Source organism: Rhinolophus hipposideros (assembly GCF_964194185.1).
Source record: "Rhinolophus hipposideros genome assembly, chromosome: 18".
Classification (NCBI taxonomy): domain Eukaryota; kingdom Metazoa; phylum Chordata; class Mammalia; order Chiroptera; family Rhinolophidae; genus Rhinolophus; species Rhinolophus hipposideros.
In genome coordinates, this window is record NC_138064.1 from 9,861,567 (window position 1) to 9,888,504 (window position 26,938).

Consider the following 26,938-nt stretch of genomic DNA (forward strand, 5'->3'; position numbering starts at 1 on the left):
CTGAACCCCACAGGCTGGGTGAAATTAACCTAATGGTTGATCCTGGCCCCAAATTGTCCACTGCCGCACTTGACAATTAAAAATATTACATCTTCTGCTGCATATCCTTAAAAAAAAGGCTACGAATAATAATAATAAGTCCTCTGCAGTTTCTGACATTGCACAAAAGAAAAACCATGAACCATTTCTCCTTTATACTGACAGAAAGGCATTCCAAAACTGGCACAGACATACTTTGTTTAAATAAATCAGTCTTGCAACTGTCATTTTAACTTGATATTGGCAAAATCTTTTATATCTTGCATATAATAACCTTACATTTTAATTGTGATAAAGTGTGAATCCTTTTTTAACCCGAAATTTTAAAAGTTGTCACTCACTGGAGTAATGAAAAGAGGATATTAATATACTAGCTTCCTTGAAAATATTTTAACGTTTTCATACAATACTATAAAATATACATACAATACTATATTTTCATACAATACTATAAAACTTACCTTCGTCCACTTTTAGCTTAACAAAGTAAATAACATGAAAGTTCTGTGGTTTCTTTTATTTATGAAACAATTCGTTCAAGTCTTACCATGAAGTAGCAAAGTTTTCAATTTCTGTCAAAATCTTTCCTTTGCAGAAATAATGTAGAGAAATCACCTATACCACCCTCTGATTAGAAATCAAATCCAAGATGTTGTTTGATAATGAAATGTTTTATTAAACTTGATACATTTATCATATAAGAATTCTGTGGGGGGAAAATGGGGTATCAAATTATTTTGGATTTAGGTCTCTGCATTACAAAGTCTGTCCCCAAAGATATATCACTGTATCCTGTGGCTGCAAACGTACCGATGACCAAAAGGCAGCACCACCTTTTCCTGGTAAGAAAAGCTGCGACTGACTTGCCCATGGTATTACAAGTCCTCCTAGCAAAATAAAAATCCTGATCCCTATCTCTACCGTGTCATCTCGACAGGTGAACTAGATAAGCACCTGGGTCAACCCTACATCTGTGCTTGGCAGGAGGTCCACACAGGATCAGCCTTGGGAAGGCCATGTTCCCCTCAACCGGACAACTCTACTTGAACTATTCCAAGACTCCTTGGAGCGGTGAAACTTCTAGGAGAAAAAAAAGAGAGAGAGAGAGAGAGAGAAGAAAAGGTCTGAATATTGGAAGGAATACACACATGATCAAACCGAGCTGCCGAGGGGAAGGAGGAAGAAATTGGAAAACAAGCAGCTTTGCAAAATGCCCTCTGACCATGGGTATGACAAAACTGACCAGTGTTGCTGTAGCTGACGTGGCATTTGTGAAGGCCACCCGTTCTCTTACCAGGCACGGGCGTCTCTACAACGAGGTGCTTGTGGTTGGTAAACAATTCGGTGGAGTCTTGTTCTACTGATCTTTCCTCTAGGTCTGATTCTGGGATGGGAGTACAGCCACCTAGTTGAAAAATACAAACAATATTTTAAGCAATGTGTAGGAAAATCTGCCACTTCACACGGCACCCACAGCTTAAAAAAAAGTACCAGTTATAAAGATAATAAATGATGTGACAGCAGTCTTTAGGAGCAGACCAAAAAGAATTATCTTAAGTGTCTCTCTTGGGTGAATATACTGGGAATGAGTTATTGCCCTCAAAGTCACATTATACCCGTGATCACATGGCAATAGCAGCGTGGTCTGTAAGCTCCTCCTTTCTAAAGTCAGCAAGAACCAAACCTACATATGTGCTATCCACACAAAGAGGACAATTCAGTAGGAATTCCCTTTAATATCAAAGCATCAGAAACTATTAAAAAAAAAAAAAAAGGAAAAAAAGCACATTGACAGTAAGGGAAGTAAGCCTCCCTGCAGCAGAGAGGAAGGTCGCTGGTGTTCTGAGATGGCAACTGTGGAGGTGTTTTTTTGGAATTTGATTCTAGCCCTGAATCCCAACACTTTACAGCACAGACACAGCACCTCATAATTCAGTAGCAAAGCCACAAACTGCACTGTGGAAGCTTTCAATTCCAACCCGATTCTAAGGTGACTTGAGGATGATCTGGCACCACCACACTTTGGAAATGCTGGGACAGTTGATTTTTATCCACTAAAAGCTTGGATGGGAAACTCACATGAGAATTTCCCGACTACATCTGCGGCTTGGTTTGACTAATTTGCCACCATTTCCCCGACATGTATTAACATGCTGCACACTGGACACTTTTCCCCAAAGCCATTCTTCTTGTTAATGAAGTGTGATTTTTTCTTTTTCTTTTTCGAAGGCTTCTCATAGACTGAGTCCAAAGCCTCGATACTCAAGTTGGGTTTTATGCGTGGCGAGGTTTGTGAAGACAGAGAGGATCAGCAGTACTGATTTGTAAACCACATCTTTCAAATGAGAGGGAAGTGGAAAGATCCCAGGTCTGAAGAAAAATACACCTTACCAGTCATCCCTCTGCATCAACTCTGAAAAAGAAATCGGTGCCGAGGGAAACTTGAAAGAAAAGCATGTCCACACTCATAACATAAGAATTAGCAGTAGCCTCTGAGGTCCCCTAAACAGGAAATGTTAGAATTATCCATCAATGCAATGGAACTCGCCCAGCTGTATCTGACAATGATGAGGGCCCATCCAGAAGAAGAACCGGGCTTACTTTTAATCTCTTTCCCAAGCCTGTAGATCATGGAACAATAACTATCATTATTAAGTGCTTTCTATGTGCTAGAAACTCAGCCCATATTATCTCATTAAGTTCCTAAAAACCACACCATGAAATAGATATTATTCTTCTCAATTTCAAGAGAAGCAAACTGAGGTCTCATGAGATTCGGTAACTTGCCAAGGTCACACAGTCCCATGGAGTAAGATGGAACTCACACCCAAGCCTGACAACTCCTAAAGCCCATGTTATCTAACTACTTACAATGCGGCTCCGAGCTGCATCGTTAGCCAGAGATCTCAGGTTTCAGCAGGTTTTCTGTCATCTGGGGATCCACTGAGTACGGCTGCTGGAAGCACTCCTTAAAAGCACTTGTATTTTGAAGGCCAGGGGCAGTGCAAGGTTAGGGGACCTTCAGAGAAGCCCAAGAAATAGCACCTTTCTTCTCCTCCTGGACCCTCATGCAACTGATAAAAACGAAACAAGCTACGTGGGGTGGAGGAGAGGTACCTCTGTAAGACTAACGACAGAGAGGAGCAGATAGAACAGAAGTGCTCCCTGCAGAACAGAAGAACACTGACCCCAAGGAAGAAGGCTGAAGAATGGCTTAACTTTTCATTCCAGACTCACAAGTCACATGACGTCATTTCTCCATCCCTGAGGCAAAGGGAGGCCAGGAACGATACAGTCCTGTATCCACCTTCACACACGAGACAACTTCAGAGTGGAGAAGTGTCCCCAGCCGACAGATGGGAAAGGGTGCAATGATCAGGTGGCAATGTCTGCCCTGTGTGCGGAAAGAGGCAGGGCTCCACTGCCAAATTAGTGTCTACCTTGTATTCCAGCTGACTCAATATTGGGGCAAGACAAAAGGATGAAGACTTACAAAAACACTTCCTAGTTCCTCAATCACATGGGCACAAGAGAAAAAGTCAGGGCCGTAACTATCAACAACTTAGGTCATTTTCTCTCTTCTCCTTGACACAAAAATTCTTGCCCTGTCCTAAGCACAGAGAGATGACAAGCCTCTCAAATCCTACTGCGGGCTGACCAGTCACCTGTCGTGGGAATCTCACCCCCGTTTCTTTGGATGTCTCCCGGCAGCCAGACTGATCAAGCACAGGCCCAGAGTGCCCGCCACGTGGAAGGAGCAATAGGATGTGGGATCCGGATCTTGACTAACGGGAAATGGAGAAGGGGAGGGGCTAGGCAGAGAATGCCCCTCCTGTCCCTCTCCTGGGCTCAACTCCAAATTAACTGTTTCTTTTTGTTCCAGTCTCCAGGAAAGTGCTGTGTGCTGAGTGGATGTAGCCGCTGGGTCTGTTCACGGCTCTTGGAGAGAGTGGTCAGTGATACTGCTTTGTCTTACTTCACATACTTCCTTGACTGGCTTCCCTTTTCCTTCATCCTCTCTTCCCTGAGTTTGCCAAGTAAATGGCCATTACGTTAATCCTTGCCTCAGACTCTGTTTTCTTGCAAAAATCACTGGTACTGGAAGGAGTTCCAAAAAGCAGGCCTTCAAGATGGAATTTTGAAGTTAGACTGTGCACTGCGTAAGAAACGGGCTCCATGGCTGGAGGAAAACAGAATGGGAATAACCCCTATTATGCAATTACTTAAGCTTTACCCATGGTTAACTAGGGTAATGTGTACGTACAGGTCAAGACTGCGAGATCAAGCAGCTATGGCACAGAAACATTTATAATTATAAGGATTCCAGAGTATGAAAGCTACTTCTGATGACTAGAGAGCTTGCAAAAAGAACATGGCAAATTCAGTGCAGGACAGGCAAATCGAGAAAGTCAGAAGGTCCCTTGGGCCTTGTAGTTTAAGTGAGCTCATGGGACCAGCAGCTCCAGGTATCACCGAGGAGCTTGTTGAAATACTATCTCAGGCCCCACCCATACCTACTAAATTAGATTCTGCTAAGAAGGACAGATGAGTGCATCTGATGAGACTTTTGCTAGGAAAAAAAAATCTGTTAAAAATGTCAGCGTTAACAGTAAAAGTTTTGGAGAGAAATAAAATGTAAATCTTCCAAACTAACAGAGACCTTCTGAAGCCCATCTGTGGAAATGGAGCCTGGGTTCTACAGACGCTGGATGAAGTTCCCTTGGTGTAGAGCCCATCCCATCAAAGCAGATGGAGGGGGAAAAAACCAGAACTGGATGAAATCATCCAAACAAACATCGCATGTGCAACACATCCGAGCCAACAGGCAGAAACAAGCGAGAGCCAGGGACTTCCTGATCTGGAAACCATAGTATATGGACCTACTGTGTGCTAGGCACTCAGGGCATCAGCTCACTCAATCCTCAAACAACCCTGTAAGGAAGGATTTCATTGGCCTCATTTTACAACTAAAAAGGCACTGATATTAATTTGTGGTTCTCTCTTCTGCTGCCTCTCCATCATTTCCTCTCGCCCCAAAGTTTCCCTGGGCCATTTTGTGCTTCCTTGCCTCAGAAATTTGTAATGGGGCCAAATCAAAAGTAGCCTGAAAATACTTTCCTTTCGAGCTTTGGTTTTCTGTAGCCGGAGCTCACTGAAGAAAAGAACTATCTCTGGGGAGCAAGGTAAGCATTGGTATGCTGGTAAATGTGTAACCAGCTGGCTCTCACAGGGGAAAAGAAGCCCCTCTGTAGCGTTGGCCCATTTCTGTGCTGTAAATACACCCATCGTGGCCAATTTCAAGCAACCACCATGACGCCACCAAAAGTAGAGCTTGGCAGAGATGTGCATAGCATCGACACTTTCCCCATACAGAGTCTGTAGACATAAATAACAGTGAAATGGAGTAAAACAATGAGTGAAGAGTTTTGAGGCATATTACCTTTGTTCATAATACAATTTATTTGGCTATTAGTTTAGGTAATTTACTTTTTAATAATGGCTGGATTTATCAACTGAATTTATCAACAGAATTCCTAAAATTCAACAGTTGGCTCTCAGGGCTAGTGCAAGCCAGCTCCTGCATGGAAGGTGGGTATGGTGGGGGGTGGGGGGCTTAACGTTATGTTTTCAAGCCTCAAGTCAAACTGGGGCTCAGCATTTACAAGTCAAGTGACCCTCTTGACCAAGTTATTTCACTCGAAGGGGCCTCAGTCTCCTTATCTACAAAACAGACTATGGCCACCCTACTTTATAAGGGAAATAGTGATGAGTGTGTATAAATGTCTGGCACATTGAAAAACACATTAAGTTCTGACAATTTTCAGGTCAAAGTCAGGAACACTAAAAGAAGAGTAGAGTTACGAGGCCAACATAAGTGTCCCTGAATGCAGGGGTCTGAAGGGGTAGGGCTCACTCAGGCGGATACACCCAGAGGGCCCAAAACACAGTGCTGCAGCCAAAAAGAAAGTGCCAGAAACCACAACATGTGGCCTCCTCTAAAGGTGACTACTCTCATTGAATCATGTCCTCTCTGATATCTTTCCTGCGACTTGATCTGCTGAGTTCTAATATTCGATTCTACCCCAGGTGAACCCTGGTGGCCCAGCTTACCTGCCTCACTAGCTACTTCATGACTCTAATAGCCTAAACCAGGGGTTGGCCAGATAGCAGGTACTTCTTAAGCTCTGTGGGCCGTCTGGTCTCCGGTGCAACCACTCCTTTTTGCCATTGTAGTGCAAAAGCAGCCATAGACAATTTGTAAACATGAATGGGCATTAGTTGTGTTCCAATAAAACTTTATTCACTAAAATAGGCAGTAGGCCCACATATGGCCCATGGCAGTGGTTTGCTAAGTAGCTGGTCCCCTGGCCTAATTCAAGGTTCACAGAAAGCTACTCTTCACACAGTATTCTAATTCTAAATGTTCCTAGAGGCATTTAACACTGACAGATCATCTTATAGAATAATAATGATGATGATGATGATGAAGACGAGTAGCAGTATTTGTTTAGAAGCATATTGTTTGTCCTACTGCTACAAATTCTCTCTCCCCGGAAGCCATCTGGAATAACACACGATATTAGCTGTCATGTCTCCTTTGGCTCTTCTTGGTTGTGACGGTTTCTCAGACGCCCCTCATGTTGGATGGAATCTGTCTGGTGTTTTTCTCATGATTAGATTGGGGGGGAAGATTTCTTTTCATAAATTCTTAGGGTTTCCAATACTTAGGATTGTCTCTAGGTGCTTATCTTTCCTTCTGTGCACAGTGACCGGAGAGGTCACGGCCGGGGAAGGCCCACAGCACGGCTCGGCTTAGCCTGTGCAGTTCCCCGGGGGACCCAGCGCAGGGTATCCGTTGTCCCATCTGTAAAAATGGTCTGAATGAGGCCTGTCATGAGGATTACATGAGACCATGTATCCCAGCACATTGCTTAGTGCGTCTGCCTTCCATTAATGTTCTTCATATTGATGCACTTTCTGCACCATTTCTTGGAAATCAAAGAACTTGAGCTTTTAGTTCAACCACCTTCACTAAATAGGTACCTAAACAGAGGCTCCAAGAGGGTAGCTAATGCCCCCACTGTCCCAGAGATAGTTCTTGGCTCTCCTGATTCCTAACCATTAGTTTTCTCAAGAACACCTATTTTGCCAGAAAGACCTCAATGGATTTGCTTGTGAGTTGGCTGTACTAACTGGTACTTCCTTTCAATGATACAGAAACTCCAGAAGATTGGCAAGCTATTCTTTAGAACTTTGATGATTTATTTTCTTCCAACAGTGACCTCTGCAATCAACTGGGTATATGGGTACAAATGCTCCATTTCTTCAGGAAAGAGAAAATCTTTTATTCTCTTTTCTTCATATATTTAAAAGGAATGAAACAAGGACACACTTTGATAATCAGAAATGACTGCAGACCCATTTCTAACTTGCCAACCAAAGAATCTTCTGTTCATATGCCTGACTGAATTGCCACTAAGAATTAAAAACAGCAGAAACCTCAAAAATATACACCAGTGACATTTTTCTTTTAATCAAGATTTACTTGATGGATAAAGTGTTTTTTGAGGTTAACATTCAGATTTCATTTCAAAGGTTTATAATTCATGTGAAGTGTGGGGAATGGGTGCTTTGAAAAGAATATTTCACTATCTCAAATACAAAGAAATTCCCTAAGAGACTATGAGTTGTTAAAAAATTCTCTGTAAATATATTCATTTGGAAAAGTTTTACTCCCTCTCTCTCTCTCTCCCTCTCTCTCTCTCTCTCTCTCTGCCTCTCTCTCTCTCTCTCTCTCTCTCTCTCTCTCTCTCTCTCTGTCTCTCTCTCTCTCTCTCCCTCTCCCTCAGTGTGTACACACACAGGCACAGACATACAGACATGTATTAAGAGTTTTCCTGATAATTCTCCACTCTGTTCATTTTTCTCATTTTTTAAAATATATTTTTTTCCTAGCCCAAGGAGAATGTAAGCTATAGAAAGCCAAGCATCCAACTGCATGTTCGTGTAGCAGTTTTAACTGAGTATTTAGAACCTTTTTGGCAAAATGGAAGAATGGGAGGAAGGGGAATAAGTAGCAGAGAGAGGGTGACAGAAGATGAAGAGGAAACAGGGAGGGAAATGGGAAATCACCAACATCTTCTACTTTCCTGTGTGTACACTTCTATGTAAAATATTTGGGGTGACTTACTGAAGGTGAAGATGATAAAACATCAAAAGACAAAAATACATTAGCAGTCAGAAAAATGTAATGCAGGATAGGAGGTGTAGCTAGGAAGAGCTGTGGATAAAACAGAGACAAGAACTGATAGAAAGGCTACAGCAAAGATAAAAAGCAGAGCGCTCTGGAGGAAAAGTGGGCTGTACTTCCCCTGATCAATCGTCCGCCAACCTCTTCCTGCAAACCGGACTTCAGATCAAAGGGCGTAGTCTGTCCCATACCTGCACTTGACATTTCCTTAAGAGCACACCATAATGGTAAAGCTATGTTTGCTGGAATTTTTTTAATGAATGACGTGTGTGTGTGTGTGTGTGTTCAGAACTAAAGGACCATTTCAGAAAGCCAACATTTCTGTGAAATTGGGTTTATAAAGGTGCTTACTGAGCAGATGCTTTCCTGAAAAACACACATGTACGAGATTGTTAATAAATATAACAGGCACAGACCTCATTCAAGCACATCTTGTAAACAAAGCCCTCGAGAATATGTCACTGAATGTGTCCTTACCATAGCATGGTGAATCACGTTGATATCATATGACAACGCTGCTATTCTCGAGGAGGAACTGGAGGGCATATGTTCGTATCTTTCTCCACTTCCATCCTACCCTTTACTTTGTTGTAATGTGGAGGCATTCCACCCTTAACCAGGTACAATTTTACAGTTTCAAACCTCAACAAAGAGAAGAAAATGCCTTTCGATATAGCCTTAGGTATCCAGTCCAACATACAATATTTGTTTCTCTACGTTCCTTTTAAGCCCATCGTACAACTTTTTTTCTCCCTGCTTTTGCAGATGCCATGCTGGTCACACTGACAGTAGCTCAGCTGCCGGCAACAGAGATGCTAATGGCTAACCACAGAGAGGCAGGTGAAGGTCACTGTGATGTGTGTCCAACATGAAGCCACGTGGAATGTTTAGGAGTTCGACTCCGCTGCCTAATAACCAACTTTGATCCCCCCACCCACGGTGAGAACTTAAAATGTGTTCAAGACTAAGCATGTACCTATGTTTAAAAATATTTCCATTTCACACCTCACAGCAGAGACCAAGAGTGTGAATAAAAGGGAGTCTAATATATTTTAAGAGGTCTAGCATGTGTCTCAACAAGTTTTAAAATCCCCATAAAGGCCGAATACTAAGTCCCGTGGGGTCTAAGGGCTCCAGTCAGAGAGTCTGGATTTAAGGGAGCAGGGTGCTGCTGGCATTAAGATGTTTCCACAACTTGCATAATGATAGGTGTCCAAGTGTTCTTTCACCTGGACCACCGCTTCAAATTTAGGTCCACTTGGTCCAAAGGATTAAGAAATACAGGAACATAGCCATTCTCATCCATCGATAATTATGTAAACAGAATGTAGCAAGCAGAAAAGGAGTCCTATTTACAGAAAAGCAAGCGCAGTCCATAAATCCGACAGATTGGAATGGATCCAGGGTAAGAATTTCTCCAGATGTCAGTCTGTAAACAGGGCTTCATAAAGTGAATTCCCCAATTAATTGTTGGCAAGAATGATCTCTACACTATGTTAGTGCACTATGACCTCTACCATATGTAGGTGAATTGTTGTCTGGCCCTGTGGTAATCGGTTATGATATAACACAACTCGGGGGAAAGAAGTTGAGGTCAGCACCACTTCTTCGGATATAGAGAGAAGGTGCTATGAAATTACTGCTCAGGAACTCGGGGTTTCATTCACTGAAGGAAATGAGAACTATCTATTTGTGTTAACATCTGTTTTTCTAACGCATCTAGTTCTTAACCTGGAGCACGTGGAAAGACACACACCAAGGAAGAACATAAACATGGAACTTAAAAGAAAAAAAAAAACAATAACAAAATACTGCTCACTATTTTGTTAAGGTCTCCCATCACAATGTTTTCCCACATGTTAACAAGGCCATTAACTCCTCCAAACAGTAATACAAAAGTATTACCCAGCCATTGTGAGAAGGTGGGGGTGAAGAGAAAGTTAATATTTGCTTTTCATTGCCAGTTGACCAATTTCTAGAGCACTCTGCAACAAAACGCAACATGGATTGTCTTTCAACTAGATCTCTTCTATACTGATAAACAGTGTCTTCTTGTTCAAAACAGAAGGTTCTGTGGTTTTTAATTTCCACTTTGTTTCTAAATTCTAAGGAAACCCAATGTACAACGGGAAAGAGACATAATTTTAAGACATTTCCTTTTCAAATACTTTCCTCTCCTAATTCCCTCTTCAGAGACCAACTCTCTCTCAAAAGTACACACATACAAATAAAACATTATAGCTACAGTTGAGAAAGAGAGGAAGCCAATAGTTCTGCAATAATAATTTCTTAAAAAATGAAATGAAATAGTAAGAGCGTAACTCTCCTTTGCCTGGACACCACACAATAAGCAAGCCAGTGTTTGTCACAATCTCCCTCCTGCATAAGGGGCTATTAGTTTCCCAATGATCCTCGCAACGTTTCTTCAAATGTTGGTTATGGAGTTTCTTTCCATAACCCAACGAAAAGCCACAATCTTCACCAAATTATGTTGTTTTTCATAATGAGTGTCTAGGTGGTGATTATGAAACTGAGAGTTCAGCTGGGTCGCTCCAGTTATAAACCGTTTGAGGGAACAGAGGAAAAACACAGTGGCTAAGGAGAACGCCTGGTTCAGCCTCTGCTTCCGCGTATGATGAAGAACCCGAATACATACTCAGGACTCGTTCCAAAGCAACTCTATTATCTAGTGATGTATTTCTAGATGGGCACATGAAACAATGTCATATTTTACACATGATGGTACAGTAGCTTACTGATCGGGAAAAGGGACATTCTGAAAGGAGGCGTGGCCTAGCAAGTATAACTGTCTTGGGATAAAGTCACGTACGTCTGGGCCTTGGCTTTCTTACCTCTAAAATGCAGAAAATATAGCATTTACTTTATGAGAGATGAAGATTAAATTTGGTAATGCTAGTAATGTGGTTATCACACGGCCTGGCACAGAGTAAGTCCCCAGTAAACGTTAGCTGTTATTTTCAGTACTAACCCCCCCCAACATACGTTAGTCATTCCGGTTACAGCCAATTACACATGAAACTGCAAGCCATGAGGACAGCATAAATTTAAATTTGACACTCTGAAAAAAATGCTCAGGTAACAACTGAGGATGGGGGTAAGCAGACGAGTGGTGGAATGTTTCCAGCTGGACCGAGTGGCCAAAGCCAACACTGTCCGTGAGGCATTAAAATAATTCACTTGAAAACAGCGCCCACATTCATCTTAAGACGAAATCACTGCTGATCTACTATCATAGACAGCCACTCTTCTGAGATCACAAGAAGAATTTTTAAAGGGCTCAAATGACGATGATGATGATGGGGTGGGGGGGGGTCACAATCACACTCATTGTCTTCTATTTACGAGCAGAGCCATTACTACTGAGAAATGCAAAGCCACAAGATAATAGGACACAAATGGATAAAACGTTAAGATAAAAGGGTAAAACAGTGGTAGGTTTGCTTTCTCATGGGAAACTGCAATGGCCAGCAGATGAACCTTAAAAGAGGAAGTCTGCTGACCCAGTGTTACCAAACATAGGAGGCAGCCAAGGCGCGGAGGAAGAAAGCAGTGTATTTAAATGGATGCCTTGAAGGAAGCAAACACCAATTATTTTTATATGACTTTAATTCTCCCAGTGAATACTTTATGGGTGTTGGCAAGTCCTTCTGGAAAAGGAAGGGATTATTAGTGTTCAGTGGCAACTGCTCACCAGCACTCTAAGAAATAACGCTTAACAAAGAGTCATTTAGTTCATACCTCATCTCTAATGATATAGAAATTTTAAAGATCCTTTAAAAATAGTAAAGCATTATGGTCACATATACAGTCCTTTCTATTTTAGTTTCCAGATGGTTCTATAGCCTGCGTGACAAACAAATAAGCTTCCCACAGCAAAAATAAACACATAGAGGGAAGCAGTTAAATTTTTTTTCTCTTATGGAAAGAGTAGGTGCTTAATATATACTTGTTGATTTGAAAAGGAATTTATGAAACTTGAGGAAATATAGTCTTTAAAAAAGTTATCTTTGAAGAATGTTCTACCACATTTTTCCAGGATTGTGGGCTGGTGACAGCCTATTAAAGTACAAGCTAGTAAATCTGGGGAAATGCCCAATCAGTTCCTATATGCTTCCTTGTTTCTCAAAGAGCTTAACCCATCCACTCTAGCAAATTCTCATGTGATGTGAAATGCCGGCTAACATCTTCATTTTAAAATTCTCCAGTGGCTTCAAGAGCATGGATTTTGGGGCTAGACTGTCAGAATTTTAATCCCAGCCCCACCATTATTAGTCATTGTTTTTTTAAACTAGTTACTTCATCTTTCTCTGCCTCAGTTCCCTTATTTGTTAAATGCAGATAACTTTATCTAGCTCATAGGGGAATTATAAAGATTAAATGAGTTAATTTATGTAAAGCATTTCAAACAGTGCCTGGCTCATAGTAAGTGATAGGTAAGTATTACAATAATATTACTTTTATTATCATCATTTTGCCTTATATTGCTAAAATGTCCTCACCTAAGCCTGAGATTCTCATGTAAGATGAAGAGAAGGAGGGTAGTGAATTTTTAAGAAGGCAGAGAGCAGGAGCTATAGCTCTCTGATCTCCAGGAAAATGAACTATTGTGTTAGCTAGTCAAGAAACACCTTAATTGGTTGTCTGGTGCGGCAAAAATAAAGATGGCCAATAGGGAATAACAGTTTGGTAGGGAAAGAACAAAGATTGGGGTCTGTATAAATAATAAACAACAACAATAAACATCCAATCAGGAATAATTTACTATCTCGGCCCCACTTTCCTTTATTTTCCTTTGTTTCTTTGCTCCTCGTGGCAGCAAAACTTCTCCAAAGAGTTGTCGGCATTTGCTAGTTTCAGTTCTCTTCTGTTCCTTTCTCTCATATACCTTCCCAGTCTAGCCTTGGCCTCTACCACTCCATGGAAGTTGTTTCTGTCAAGATCACTAATGGCCCCCATATTGCTACATCTAATGGATAATTCTCAGCCCTCCACTTACTTGACCCATTACCAGCGTTTGACACAGCTAATCATTCCACCTTCTTTGAAACTCTTTCTTCACCTGACTTCTGAGATTTCCTCTTACTGCACTGTACGCTCCTTCTCAGTATCCTTTCCTGGTTCGTCCTGTTCTCCCAAACCCCCTGAAAGTTAGAATATCCAGCGCTCACTCTTGATCCTCATCTCTTTTCTAAACATACTCCCTCAGTGACCTTATCCAGTCTCATGGCTTAAATAACATGTTCATGTTGACAACTCCTAATTTTATAATTCCTGCCCAGATTTCTTTCCTGAACTTCAACTCATACATCCAACTACTTACTCGATATCTCCACTTGGATATCTAACAGCATCTCAAATTCACCATGTCCCAAACTGCACTCCTGATCTTCCCCACCCTGTTCCACCCCCCAGCCTTTCTCATCTAAACTCCATCCTTCCAGTGGCTTGGGCCAAAATTCTTGGGGTCGTTCTGGACTCCCTTCCTCCTCTCACACATCATGGCCACTCTGTTGGGAAAGTCTGTTGTCTCTACATTTAAAATATATCCAAAATCAGACCACTTCTCTCCACCTTCACCACTACTACCACTTTGGTGCAACTCACCATCATCTCTTACCCCAAGTATTGCTAAATTACTCACCTGAGTAATCCTCGAACTGCCCACTTCTGTCTTTGAACCTCCTACAGATTTTTCTCAATGGAGAAGTCAGGATCCTTTTAAAATGTAAGAGCATATCACTCCACAGTTCAAAACTGTCCTCCCCATTTCACCCAGAGAAGAATCAAAAGTCTGCCAAAAAGCTGTGTGTGATCTGACCCCTGTGACCTCATCTCCTACCAGGGGAACATGCCAGGCCCATTCTCTTTACCTGGAACACTTGTAACTCTGATCTCTGCATGGATAAATCTCTCACCTTCTTCAAGTCTTTGTTCATAAGTTGCCTTCTTAACAACCCAATTTAAAATTATAATCTTGTCACTGTCCCCTTTCCAACATTCCTTTTCTTTTCCCATAGTACTCATCACTTTTTAACACTAACACTTACTGTTTTCTAAAACACTATATAGTTTACTTATTTATTGTGCTATTGTTTACTGTCTCCCCCTGCTAGAATAAAGGCTCCAAACTTGCATGGATCTTTGCTTTGTTTGTTGCTGTACCCCAAGCCCTAGAATAGTGCCTGGCACACAGTAGGCACACAATAGTTACTTGTTGAGTTGAATAAACAAATTTAGGCTACAAGATTAGGACGAAGCGATGGAAACCAAAGTTCATTCTATTTTTCACATAATATTACCTGCCTTTTCCACTGGGAGGTTAAAGTAATTACAGCAGAATGTAGTAGAGAACTCTTATTGCTATGGCCCAACATGCCTGGTTGCTCTGGGAACCAAAAAAAGTTTCACAAAGTTCCTTGCTTTAGCTGATATACATCTTTAAGAAATGAATCTTACTGGATGATAACACATTGAGAATCTGTGAGACGGAGTAGGTGCAACAACAAAATGTCCAGCCCAGAAAAGAAATAAGATCCTAGTAGTAATTTTTGTAGGAGCTAAAGTTAAAAAGAAGTAACAGAGCACTTGTAATTCTAGTTCTTGATAAAAATTATTTGTGGATGAAGGAACTGCAAAGGAAGGTACAAAGACATCTGCCTGCTTGGGAAAATTCTCAAAACGAATGAAAAAGGATCCATCTTATTTCCACTGGGGCATCACGTTATGGCCTGGAACAGTTTATTTTTCCCAGGCTACTTCAAATCTAAACGTGTTTTTAAAAGCAAGCCCAATGAAAGATTAGATAAACAACTGGACAATCTTTTTTACACTCTGGTAACATAAACATTTAGAATTCCTCCCTAACTCTTTACTAGCATAAATCTCTAATTCCAGAAAAGGTGAACTATCCTCAAAGTTTAACTTTACTTTGAATTATTCACATTTACCTCCATTTCCATCTTACACGTCTTTTGGCAATAAAAAGCCAGGTTTCGTCCAAACTGTGGTACTATGACTCTCTTCCAATTGTTAAAACAACTTGGACTAGCCCGAGCTCTGCTTCCTTTGAAGACAGAACACAACAAACCCTCCCAACAGTTTCTTTTCTCTTCTTTCTGTTAGGACATATGAAGCTATCTGTATACAATTATGCTATGAAAACAATTTTTAAAATGGTGTCAAACACAGAAAAGACAGGTTGAAGTAGTTGGTAAGGCAAGAAAACATGAGGGAGAGGAGAGCTCTCTCTGGATGAGGAAGTGGGTTGTAGAGTAAGGCCTCACTGGGCCAAGTTGCTCTGTGGGAATGACACACAGAAAGAAAGGATGGAAGGGAGAAAACGGATGAGAACAAAAGGTGCGAAAATATAGAGGGAATGAAGATAACCACCTCACTGTGCAACCCACACATCAGAAGGTTTAGGTATAAAAGGAGGTGGTAAGGAAAGAAGAGAAGACTGGTAGAGCCTAGTGTTTGCATCACAATCCACAGTTTGGGAAACAGTCCCACTTGACCTTGGTCCTCACAACAACTCTGAATGGTAGAACAGGTAAAATCTGTACCCCCACACCCTAGGAAAAGCACCCACCCAGCGCATGGGAAAATCACTTAATACTTCTGAGTCTTCTCTATTTCCTCATTTGCAAAATGGAAATACTATCTTCCTAACAAATGACTGTGAGGAGTACATGAGATGTTATATAAGGCATCAGAGACCAAGTCATGGTCAAGAATTGGTAGTTATAATAAGTAACACAAAGACTGACGGACCCAAGGTCAGACAATGAGCCATGACCCTGTCAGGAGAAGAACCTGGGTGCCCTGTGCCGTGGGCATCTTCCACTGAAGCACATGGCAGTAAAGAGAGAAAGACAGAGGTAGAAATGGAGGCGGCTCTTAGGAAGTACAGGCAGACAAGGTGGAGAAGGGAAGTACAGTGCGGATGATGAAAAATCCCGACTATGGGCTCTGAAGGGTGAAACCCTGGATGCAATGTTTGTATTAGAACACGAAAAGGAAGCCCATGGTACATGGTGGGCAAGAGCAGGGGCTTACTTAGGACAGCTGAATAACTGCATTAGTACCATTTCTGAGTGCCGATGTGCTAGCCACAGGGCTACTAATTTTACATGTTGCTCATTTTATAGCAACCTATTGTGGTAGTTATTAGTATCTCATTTTACAGATGATAACACTAGGCTCTCGAAAGTTAAAGTGACTTGCTCAAAATCAAACACTTAGTGAGTATGAGAATTTGTTAGATGCTGACTTCAAAATCCAAGTCTTAAATCGTTCCATTATCTTGCTTCTACCTGATAGAAAGAAAAGATGCCCAGAACGGGATTGTGAATTACTGGCTAAATAAGAGGATCATGGTGTATACATCATCTCCTCGACACCCACCCACCCCCAACTCTGGCTCCGAATAAAAGTGAAAGGTTTGGGGAAAATGACTCAGGTTTCATCTCAGTACAAAAGAAATCAGCACGGAGGTAACTTCCAGAGCCACCAGTAAAGGCAGATCTTCAGACTGTCTAAAAAGATCCTTAAACCTCTTAACAAAAAATTCAACATTGACAGATGCTTCCACAGAATATAATTACAAAGGAGAGGAAGTGCCTCAAAAGAGTAGATAGGACTGACAACTAGAAAGAAGTGAAACAGTCAAGTGAAAGGTAATGCCTTTTCCAACTACTCTGAGGAAAAGACAAAATCAATCTTCTAAAAGTTGGGGGATTTCAAAGGAGTACGTAGAGGATAAATCTTAATTACAACAAAAATAAAGAAAAATGATGAACAGAACGATCACAGAGAAGTATCCCTCAAACTGCTGAACAGTGGGAGAACATTTAACATTTACATGAAGATGTGCTTTCCAAAATTAACAGAACTGTGCTAAAAAAAAACCTCACAAAGCCCTGAATTCAAACTCACAAAGAATTTGAGGGCAATCTCATGCAATATGTTTATATATGCAAAAGTCCATAGTAAGACAGCAAATCAAACTCAGTAGGATAATATTAAAAAGTATAAGAAATAAAAACTTATTCCAGGAATGCAAAATGATTCAGTTAATCATTTTCCAGAATCTCGGCAGAGGATAATATTCAATATCTACTTTGATTAAAAAAAAAACAAAAACCTAGTGAACTAGGAATAACTGTCTGAAATGAACAGGCAACATCAAATTTATGAATAAAGGAGATAAAAACATTAGTCAGGGTAAAGATGAGGATCTTGGCCATTACCATTACTATTATTTACCATTGTTCTAGAAATTCAAGGCAATGTAACAAAAGAAAGAAATGCACATATTAGAAAAAAGATTAAATGATCATAATTTCTAGATGATATGAATATATACCTAAAAACTTTCTAAGAATATGATATAAAAATCTATTCGAATAGGTGGAAAAGATATATATATATATATATATATATATATATGTATATAAATATATATATATATATATATATATATATATATATATATATATATATACAATTTCCTGTCAGAAATATCCTCCTCTGATTTCCTTTAAGTTCATGTTCTTCATGAATCAATTTAAAGAATAACAACTATAATAATTATAAAAATAGTAAGGACAATAATGGCTAGAATTTATAAAGAGCTTTTAAGAGGCAAGTGTTATTCTAAGTGAATTACATATAACATTTAATAATAGTAACAAGCCTACAAGGTAATGCTTTTATTATTTCCACTTTACAGAGGAGAAAACTGAAGCACAGAAGGGTTAAATCACTTCCCCATGGTCACACAGCTAGTTAGTGCTAGAGATATAATATACACTGAAGCAAACACACGGCTAGGTCCACATTCTTAGTATTTGGCCTCTCTCAGTCCCGTATTCTTATAAAATCTCCTCCCACCCCAAGACCAGAGTCAAACCCCCTGTGTATTCCCTATGACAGCACCACACACATGGTTTGACATATTTATTTGTACATCTCCTGTACAAGACTCAGGATTTTATCTTTTTCTGGTGTGTTTCTCCCAGGAGTAAGCCCAATCAATAACACAACAATGGTTTTCAGTACATGTTTACCCAATCAATAAATAAACACAAAATATATGCATAAGAAAATTATGAAATTGAATATCAAGGATGAAAGAAAAGAACTCTATTACCCTGTTTCCCTGAAAATAAGACCTAGCCAGACAATCAGGTCTAATGCATCTTGTGAAGCAAAAATTAATATAAGATCCGGTATATTATATTATATTAATAATATTATATTACATTATATTATGTTATATTATATTACATTACATTACATTATATTATACCCAGTATTATATTATAGTAAAGTAAGACTGGGTCTTACATTAATTTTTGCTCCAAAAGACGCATTAGAGCTGATTGTCTGGCTAGGTCTTATTTTTGGGGAAACACGGTATACAGAAAGGGAGTCAAGGACCAAGGATGGATGATGGATGGATGGATGAATTATCTATCTATCTATTATGTCTATCTATCTATCTATCTATCTATCTATCTATCTATCTATCTATCTATCTATCATCTATCTATCTACCTACCTATCTATCAGATGTGGACTAATGCCACAGTATCAAACAAAAGACCAAAACAAAAACAAAAACAAGGATGGGGAAGAGGAAAAGAAGGCAACACTGAGCATCTATCACTTGTCAGACACTGCACTAAGTGCTTCATATAAGATATGTCACTTAAGTAGCCCAAAACGCTCTTTCCTTACTGGTGGAGCTGAAGGTTCCTTTTGAGTTCTATGAAGCTGTTGAGGCTAGTCTAAGAAAAAACAGAATTCTGTTTGCACTGGCATGAGGGCCAAACTGTAGATACCAACATAGATACCAGAGGAAATATCAAAGATACTTTTAAAATATATAAACAAGGAGCTTGGGAGGGCCAGGCCAGCACATTACCAAATCCTGGTCTGGCGGTCTTGTTGCAAAGGCAGACACCCATGGCAGCAGGTAGGAATAGGTGAGGCATGGCGCTGCCACCCCCAGGACAGAAGCACCATGGCAGTGCTAACAGGAAGTATCCAACAAGGCAGTGGAAGAAGGGGGAAGGATGTTCGCTATGTTTAATTTTAAAACGTCTCTGATAACAAAAGCCCCACATTCTCTTTGAGTCCACGTAAATATAATGTGCCACATCAGCTCCGAAGGGCTTCAAGATGCCCCATACTAAATGTCTATGGAATTGAACGGAATTGAAATGAGCAGCGTGTCGGGTGATACACATAGAACCTAAGGCGACAAAAGTGTGCAGAAATGCTGACCATAAAAGCTTGGCTTTGTAAACATCACACTCATAAAAACTATATCAGTTTTTGTAGAAATGAAGTATAAATATAAAAGGAGGACGGGGCATATCATGCTCTTCTACTGAAAAGCCTGTCATGGCTCCACTTTAGCTTTTCATGGTAAAGGCTGAAGTTCTCCCAATCTGGCCTGGTCTGGCCTTCACGTTAGCCTCTTGCCAGCCTCCCCTCACGGGCACCACCCTCTCGCTACAGCGCCCCTCGTCTACGCACGCTCCTGACACATCCCACCATCCTGTACCTCTGTGCCTTTCTGGCGGGAATGCTTTTCCCTCCTTCTTGGCCTAAACTTCTACGTGTTTTCGCCAAACCTGCTCAAGTAGCTGACAGGCCTTCCTTACCCCATGACTCTGACGGTGTTTGACGCAAAGACTTGGGGTCAACATTTGACGAGGTAAAATGAGATTGAGGGTGGGTGGGAAAATCAAGGAGAAAAAAACGACAAGTCACAATTCTACATCATATCTTATGAAAAAGAACAAATAACCACAATGTGTAGCAAGGGCTGTCTGGAAGGCTCACTGGTGCCTGAATATGTGTACAATAATTGGAAGAAAAACTGCCCAGACAATAAGAAAAAAGAGAAAATATGAAAAGAAAATTGGAGTATATATATTAAGAAATCGATAGTGAATATTTCTGGAAACCGGTGTGTATGTGTGTGTGTGTTTAAATTCAAACTGAAACCATATATGCTTTGTACACCAAGTTTCCCTGAAAATTAGACCTAGCTGGACCATCAGGTCTAATGCGTCTTTTGGAGCAAAAATTAATATAAGACCCGGTATTATATTATATTATATATTAATTATTATATCATATTATGTTATAAGACCCGTTGTTATAGTAAAATAAGACAGGGTCTTATATTAAGTTTTGCTCCAAAAGACGCATTTTAGCTGATGGTCCGACTAGGTCTCATTTTCAGGGAAACACAGTATTTTATGGCTTTTGCTTTTTTAAAATCCCTATAAGAATAAAACGAGATCACATAAATGATTTTAGAAAGGTTAGAACATCATATAAATGTTAGTGACTGTCATCATTCTGGAACCAGTGAAGCTTTTTCCCCCAAAACCAAGATAAACCCTCCTGGTAGGAGATACTTTTCTTAAGTTTCATGAAAACAAAACCAGTCATTTATCAGCTGGGCCTTGTTCCTTAGTACCGAGACCTGTTCAGGTAAGTAGATCTAGCCAAAGTCTCTGAGAAAGTTGCAACAATTGGTTCTTTATTTGATATCTATTTGTCACAGAGAGATACAACCAGACAGGTCATAAAACAAAACTCTGTTTTTACCGAAGTTAAGGCTATGGTAAAGTGCCTTTTTATGTACAAAAAAAAAAAAAAAAGGGCTTGCTGTACCACCAGGGCCAGGATGTTTATAGAAATCAATTAAAGACTCAGAACATGCAGTCACCTTTCATTTTGCCAGTGAGAAAAACTTACTCTACTATCATTTAATTCTACCAGAAAACTACTCATTTTTAAAGCTAATGTGCTTTATATAGTCTTTCTCCCCAAAATGAGTACAAAATATCTTGGCCCAAAATGGTCAGTTTAGAACTGAAGAAATAGTCCTTCTCACACACACAATTTTCAGTAAATGGTAGACAAACATTTTCTCTGAAGGCTGTGGCCAGTCACTGGTTGTATGAAACAACTCGGTGTGGCTACTTGCCAATGTTAAAAAACAATCTTTTGTTTTCCCAAAACTTCTGTACCGAATAATATGGTTCACAGTACAGAGAGGGTAAAAGCTCTAACCCTCCAAGTTACTGAATCATGGATCTCAGTGATATTCACGGAAACCCTCAGCCTACAAAACTGAAAAAGTCCCAAATTATCTTAGCATCCTGGCTAAATCTGTCTCCTTATAAATGTTTGAACTGGAATGACTCCTGTTATACCCCTTTCAGCTATTTCTAGAAGAGACAAATGAATAACCCCCATCTGCCAGTTTTATCTGTAAAAATTTTCCCCTCGGTAAAATTATCTTTTAACAACCTCCCAGGACATTCTCTGGTTCAGCCTCTTTTATAATTCTTTGATGTTTTCTCTGGTCTCTTATGAGTAGCATATGGGTATCCATCACTTAAAAAAGAAAAACAGACTCATCTGGGAACATCATGAACAGCAATCATTTTGCATACAAATGAGCAATCTTGCTTCTTGATTACTACCCAACTTCATTTCTACCTAACTTCTATGAACTTACTTCTGAAGTGCCTACAATTATATCACGTGGAGGCTAAATACACACGCTAGAAATGATCAGTTTCTTCCACTGTCTCTTCTAGGCAAAAGCACAGGATTAGCCTCCTGTTCTCAAGCGATTATGCAGTACACCTGTCACCAGCTGGCCACGTTACCCGGACACACTGAGCTTCACGACGGGAAGCCACTGGTGTGCCGCTAAGAGCACAGCACTGCAGTTAGACTTGCACCGTTCAAGTGCAAGCCTGGAGACTTCCAGCTCCACAGCTGTCTGGTCTCAGGCCTCTGTTTAGCCATCGGTAAAGTGGGGCAGAACAGCACCTCGCTCATGGATTTTTGAAAAGATTGAGTAAGACAATCTACATAAGAATATGCCAGTCATACAACGATGTTACAAAAACGGCCAATGAATGTTAGCAACTGTTATTTTACTCATGAATAAATCAATTAAAAACCGATGACATTAAACTTTTTGCTGCATTTATGGTTCAGTTGTGAGTACCGATGCACAAAAGAATGTTCTTCATTAAGAATAGAGCAGCTCTGAAACAAACACTGTGGACTAATTTATTTGGTTGTTGTTCAGTCCCAGATGAATGAATTTCATCCAGTTGAACATAAACTGCTTGGCTTTACAAATTTTAAACAAACATTTGCCTTAGATTTAGAGTGAAGAGGTTGAGGGAATTGGGTAATTCTCTAATCTCTCTTGAAAAACTTGGCTGACATTTTATTTTATTTTTATTTTTTTTTACCACCATCGCGGGTACTGGGCGGCTCACTAACACTCTATTGAAATGGCTTCTGAAGCCTGGTTGCTGTCCAGGTCATCTCATAACTTAACTTCTCTTCATCTGATCATTAAAATGACAGGTAATATCCCAGCCACTGTTGAAACTCTTTTTATGCCTGAGGCTCAAATTGATGGAAAACAAACGTCAGGACAAGGCTGGGGCCAAACCTTCCAAAGAGTGATAATAAGTATATTCAAACGCTTAACAATGTAGAAAATAAATTTCCCTCCATGACACAAATAAATAAGACCAACTTGAGAGGGTGAATGGCTTGGTGACCCTGAGACCTGGCAATATTGGGAACAAGACAAACATACCCTCCTGTTCCATCTCGGATGGAACAGGGTCTTCGGTCCTGGCTCTTTTTCAGCTCATAATGAAGTGTTTCAGAAGATGAAGTGGTTAGTCTTTGGAGGCCCCTGAAGGATAGGATGACTTCCAAATGAGCCACTTCAAAGGATGGCCCTTCAAAAATGTCCCACTTTTATTAGGGATTTCAAATAGGAATACCCAACATTAAGATTTTCAAGCTGTTAGGGCTTAGGGCCCAAACAAGTGAGCTTTAGCCTTCTGAACATGGAGATACAGATAGGCTTGCAGACTCGTAGGAAAACAGAGCCTGCAAAAGGCAGCAGCCGAAAGCTGGGCTGAATTCTCTCCTTTGAACACAGGACTTTCATGTTCTGGTACTTTTAGTGCATCCTTCCTTCGGGCTTTCATCCAGAGCTTCATTCTAGTTCTTACATATGCTTTTTCTTTGCTGAGTATATTCTGAATCCAGATGGACGACTACCCCATTTCCTTTTGTCCCAGCTGTAGGAAATAGGAAATCTTATAGACTGATACGAGATAGATTTTAACAGCTCATGAAGCTCAGAACATGGCTCTGGTGAATCCTTCCTAAAAGGCAATGTAACGTAAACACAGAAATTCCTACCTGAAACCCTGTTACTATTTTGTTGCAGGCGGCGGCACAAGACCATGTGCAAGGTAAGTGGTAACACACACTACTTCCTATGGGATGTCTGGTTTGTCTTCCAGAACTTGCCAAAACTAGGGTTCAATTTTTCAGCAGCGTCCTCCGCCAAGAGAAACTCACACAGAAGTATAAAAATGGTCTTAAAGGGCCAGCACACACAGATGACTGCCTGTGAAAGAAGGAAGCGATCCCAATACCATCTTGCTCTGCCCCAGGCCAGAAGACATCCTGTTTGGGAGCTGTCCTGAATGGTAAGACAGAATGAGCATCAGAGTCTAGAGGCCAGCTTACTCGTCTCCTACCAGCTCTACCCACCTCCAGCTCTGCAACACTGGGCAAACTGCTTAAAATCTCTAAGCCTCAGTTTTCCTCACACAGTGGTAGTAATATCATCCCTCCTTATTTTAGGGTTGACGTGAAAATCAAACACGATTACTTATGTGAAAGCACTCTAAGAATACAAGATCATTACAAATAACGCGATGGGGCAAAGATATGTCAGAATCAAGCTCTCAGCCTTCTCAGGAAAGGGACATCCCTCTAAGGCTTTCAACACACTGAGGAACTGTTTCATGCAAGGTGACAGAATTCATGACAGCACCACTCTTAGCATCTTCAAAAAAGTTGAAAGAAATACTGAGCCAACGGAGAGCATGTAGCATCAGTTCTTCTCTGTCCTCCTCTACTCGGGAGAGGTCGAAATATCTATTTTTCTAATCATTTCATTTTTTTAAAAAAGGCAACTATTTACCAACCTGGCGTTGAAAGTGGTCAATCATCCTATCGCCAGCCCTGGTCGAAGGTTGCGTAACAGGAGAAGCCAGGTAAGTTCCCGTACACCCTTCCCCTCTACAACATCTGGTATAACCACAGCACACTTGTCAAAACCAGGAAATTAACACTGGTATTATACTGTGAACTAGTTCACCTGCAGGCTTTACTCAAGTGTCACCGGTTGTTCTATGCCTGTGCCTTGTCTGCTCTACGATCCAATCCCAGATTCCAGATTGCATCTAGGCATTGTGTCCCCTTAGTCTCCTCTAATAGCGGGGAGTTTCTCAGTCTTTCGTGACCTTGATACTTTTCAGTTTGGGTTTGTCTCATGCTTCCTCGTGGTTGTATTGAGGATCAATGTTTTTGTCAAGGAAACCACAGAACTCATGTTTGTCCAGTCTCGGTGCCTCCTAGCAGGGGTGTATGAAATGGATACGTCTTACTACGAGTCACCTTAACTGTGACCACTTGGTTACGATCATTTGGTTAAGATGGTGTCTACCCGCGTTCTCTGCTGCAAAGTAATAGTGTTCCCTAATTAATACATATATTGGGGGGACACTTTGACACTATGTAAATACCCTACTTCTCCTCACACTTTTTTCCATGGGTGTTAGCATGCACTGGTGGAATTCAGCTGCAATAACTATCCTAGTGGTGCTTGCCTAACGGTGTTTTTGTATTTCCCTCATTCCTTTTATATTTATTAAATAGAATTTACTGTAAGTATTTACTGTCCCTTATCCCCCCCCACCATTAGGTTATTTAATTGTTTATTTACGTCGATATGGGTTCATGAATATGTATCTTATTCTATGGGTTATAATCCAATGCTATCATTATTTATTTTGTTGCTTAAAATTGTTCTGGCTGTTGGGAGCTCCTTGAGACTGGCTTCTATATCTTTCAGTCTTTCTGGAACTATAAGATGCCTCATCTGTGTTTCTCCCAACCTCTGCTCTCAATCAACTGCATCTCCAAGGAGACTCAGTCCCTTTTTTTTCATGCTAGTGTTCAGGTTTACAATCTTTATATGTTTTGTCTTACGGATAAAGCAGCTATTACTGTTTGCCTTTGATGTAAAAATCCCTCGCATTTGGATGTGCTCTGAATCCTGAAAAATGCTTTTTCACACACAGGACAATACTTATGATAAAGTAAGAAAAGCAGAATATAACACTACGTTTTAAGATAAGCATGTATGCGTATGGCCTCTATAATTTGCCTTATTCCTTTTGTTAGAGATGCTATTTAGAAACCAAAACCTGGGCACTAGGAATGCTTACTCCTGCTAATATGTCTTTGATTCTAGGCCCTCTCAGCAGATGGAGCAAGGGAATGTAATGTGTTTTAACTACTGAACATGCACACACATCTATTTTGTTTTTGTATCTATGTACCTGTGTACAGCTTCTTTCCTTAATGCACACCTAAAGCAGTTTCAGAATTGATAACCCATGAGGAACAGATTCACTAACTTGAGTACAGTATTTGTATACAGTTCTTTTTGCCCTTAGCCTCACAATAGCCAGTCAAAACACGATTTTTCAAAATCACTCAGGTTAGTGCTTTTCTTTCCCACTCCCTTCAGTGTGGATATGATATTAACTCGTCTGTTGCATTTTGGCTTCCTCCACATCCTGGTTTTATTTTTCTATTTATTTTCAGAGAAGGGAATGCAAAAGATGACTACGGTTCCAGGAATCAAAGCGCTATACGAAGGGGTTATCAGAAAGAATTGTTCCCTCTGCATGGCTGCTATCCTGCTCCCATCTCTCCCCTTCTTTCCATCGCTTTACCATTCTCTCCCTGTAGACGACCAATCTCTTTAGATTTTGGTTTCTCCTTCTTATATCTCCTTTGCACAAATGAGCAGATGCACATATATTTTCTTATTTTCTTCCTTCTTATCTGAAGGGAAGATCGCCATAATACTATTCTATACAACATTTTGCTTGTTCACGTAATAGTATATACTATTCAACATGTTTTAAAGTTGAGCTCTCAGATGAAATTAGGAGAGAGATTCTGAAACTGAGGGAAGGTATGATGCATGATGACATTGGCAAAACCACCAAGGACACAGTAAGGAAAAGTCTTTAAGTAATTCCTTTATACACTCAATTCAAGATATAGAAACATACACTCTACTCCAGGAACTATGGACAACTTTTAACATCTTGAACCTTACGGAACTTACAGTCCAGAGGGGGAGGTTGGGAGCCAAAAGGCGATTCTAACACACTGAGGTACGAGCTGTGATAGGAGTAAGGAGGACATAGGAGAAACACAACACCGTGATTTGGTGCATGAGAGGAAGGAAGTGGGAATGACAGCACGAGCTTCCAGAGGAAATATCGTGCAAGCTGAGATACGAAGGTCTGTGGGCAATGGGCCAGCCAACAGTGGTAAGGCAGGAAGAGGCAGGTACTCCAAAGAGGGAGCCATGTCCAAATTTTTCGAGTAAGAGAAAATTCAGCTTGTTCGTGTCATGGAGTGGTGAGAAAGGAGGCAAGCAAAGAAACAATGATG

At 40.5% G+C, this 26,938-nt stretch overlaps 1 protein-coding gene across 5 annotated transcripts in view; it reads right to left on the reverse strand.

Annotated features, from left to right (window-relative positions):
* Positions 1-693: 693 nt before the first annotated feature.
* Positions 694-26,938, reverse strand: part of BBS9 (Bardet-Biedl syndrome 9) — a 366,639-nt gene continuing 340,394 nt past the window's right edge. For 4 of the 5 annotated variants that reach the window (XM_081079509.1, XM_081079511.1, XM_081079510.1 and 1 more), the window contains 2 exons: positions 1,334-1,444; positions 694-1,119 (listed from right to left, as the gene is read on the reverse strand). In XM_081079509.1, the coding sequence (XP_080935635.1) occupies positions 1,088-1,119; positions 1,334-1,444 (143 nt within the window). In that variant the 3' untranslated portion in view covers positions 694-1,087. The remainder of the gene's footprint in view (positions 1,120-1,333; positions 1,445-26,938) is intronic. The other variant, XM_081079508.1, reaches the window with a different exon arrangement.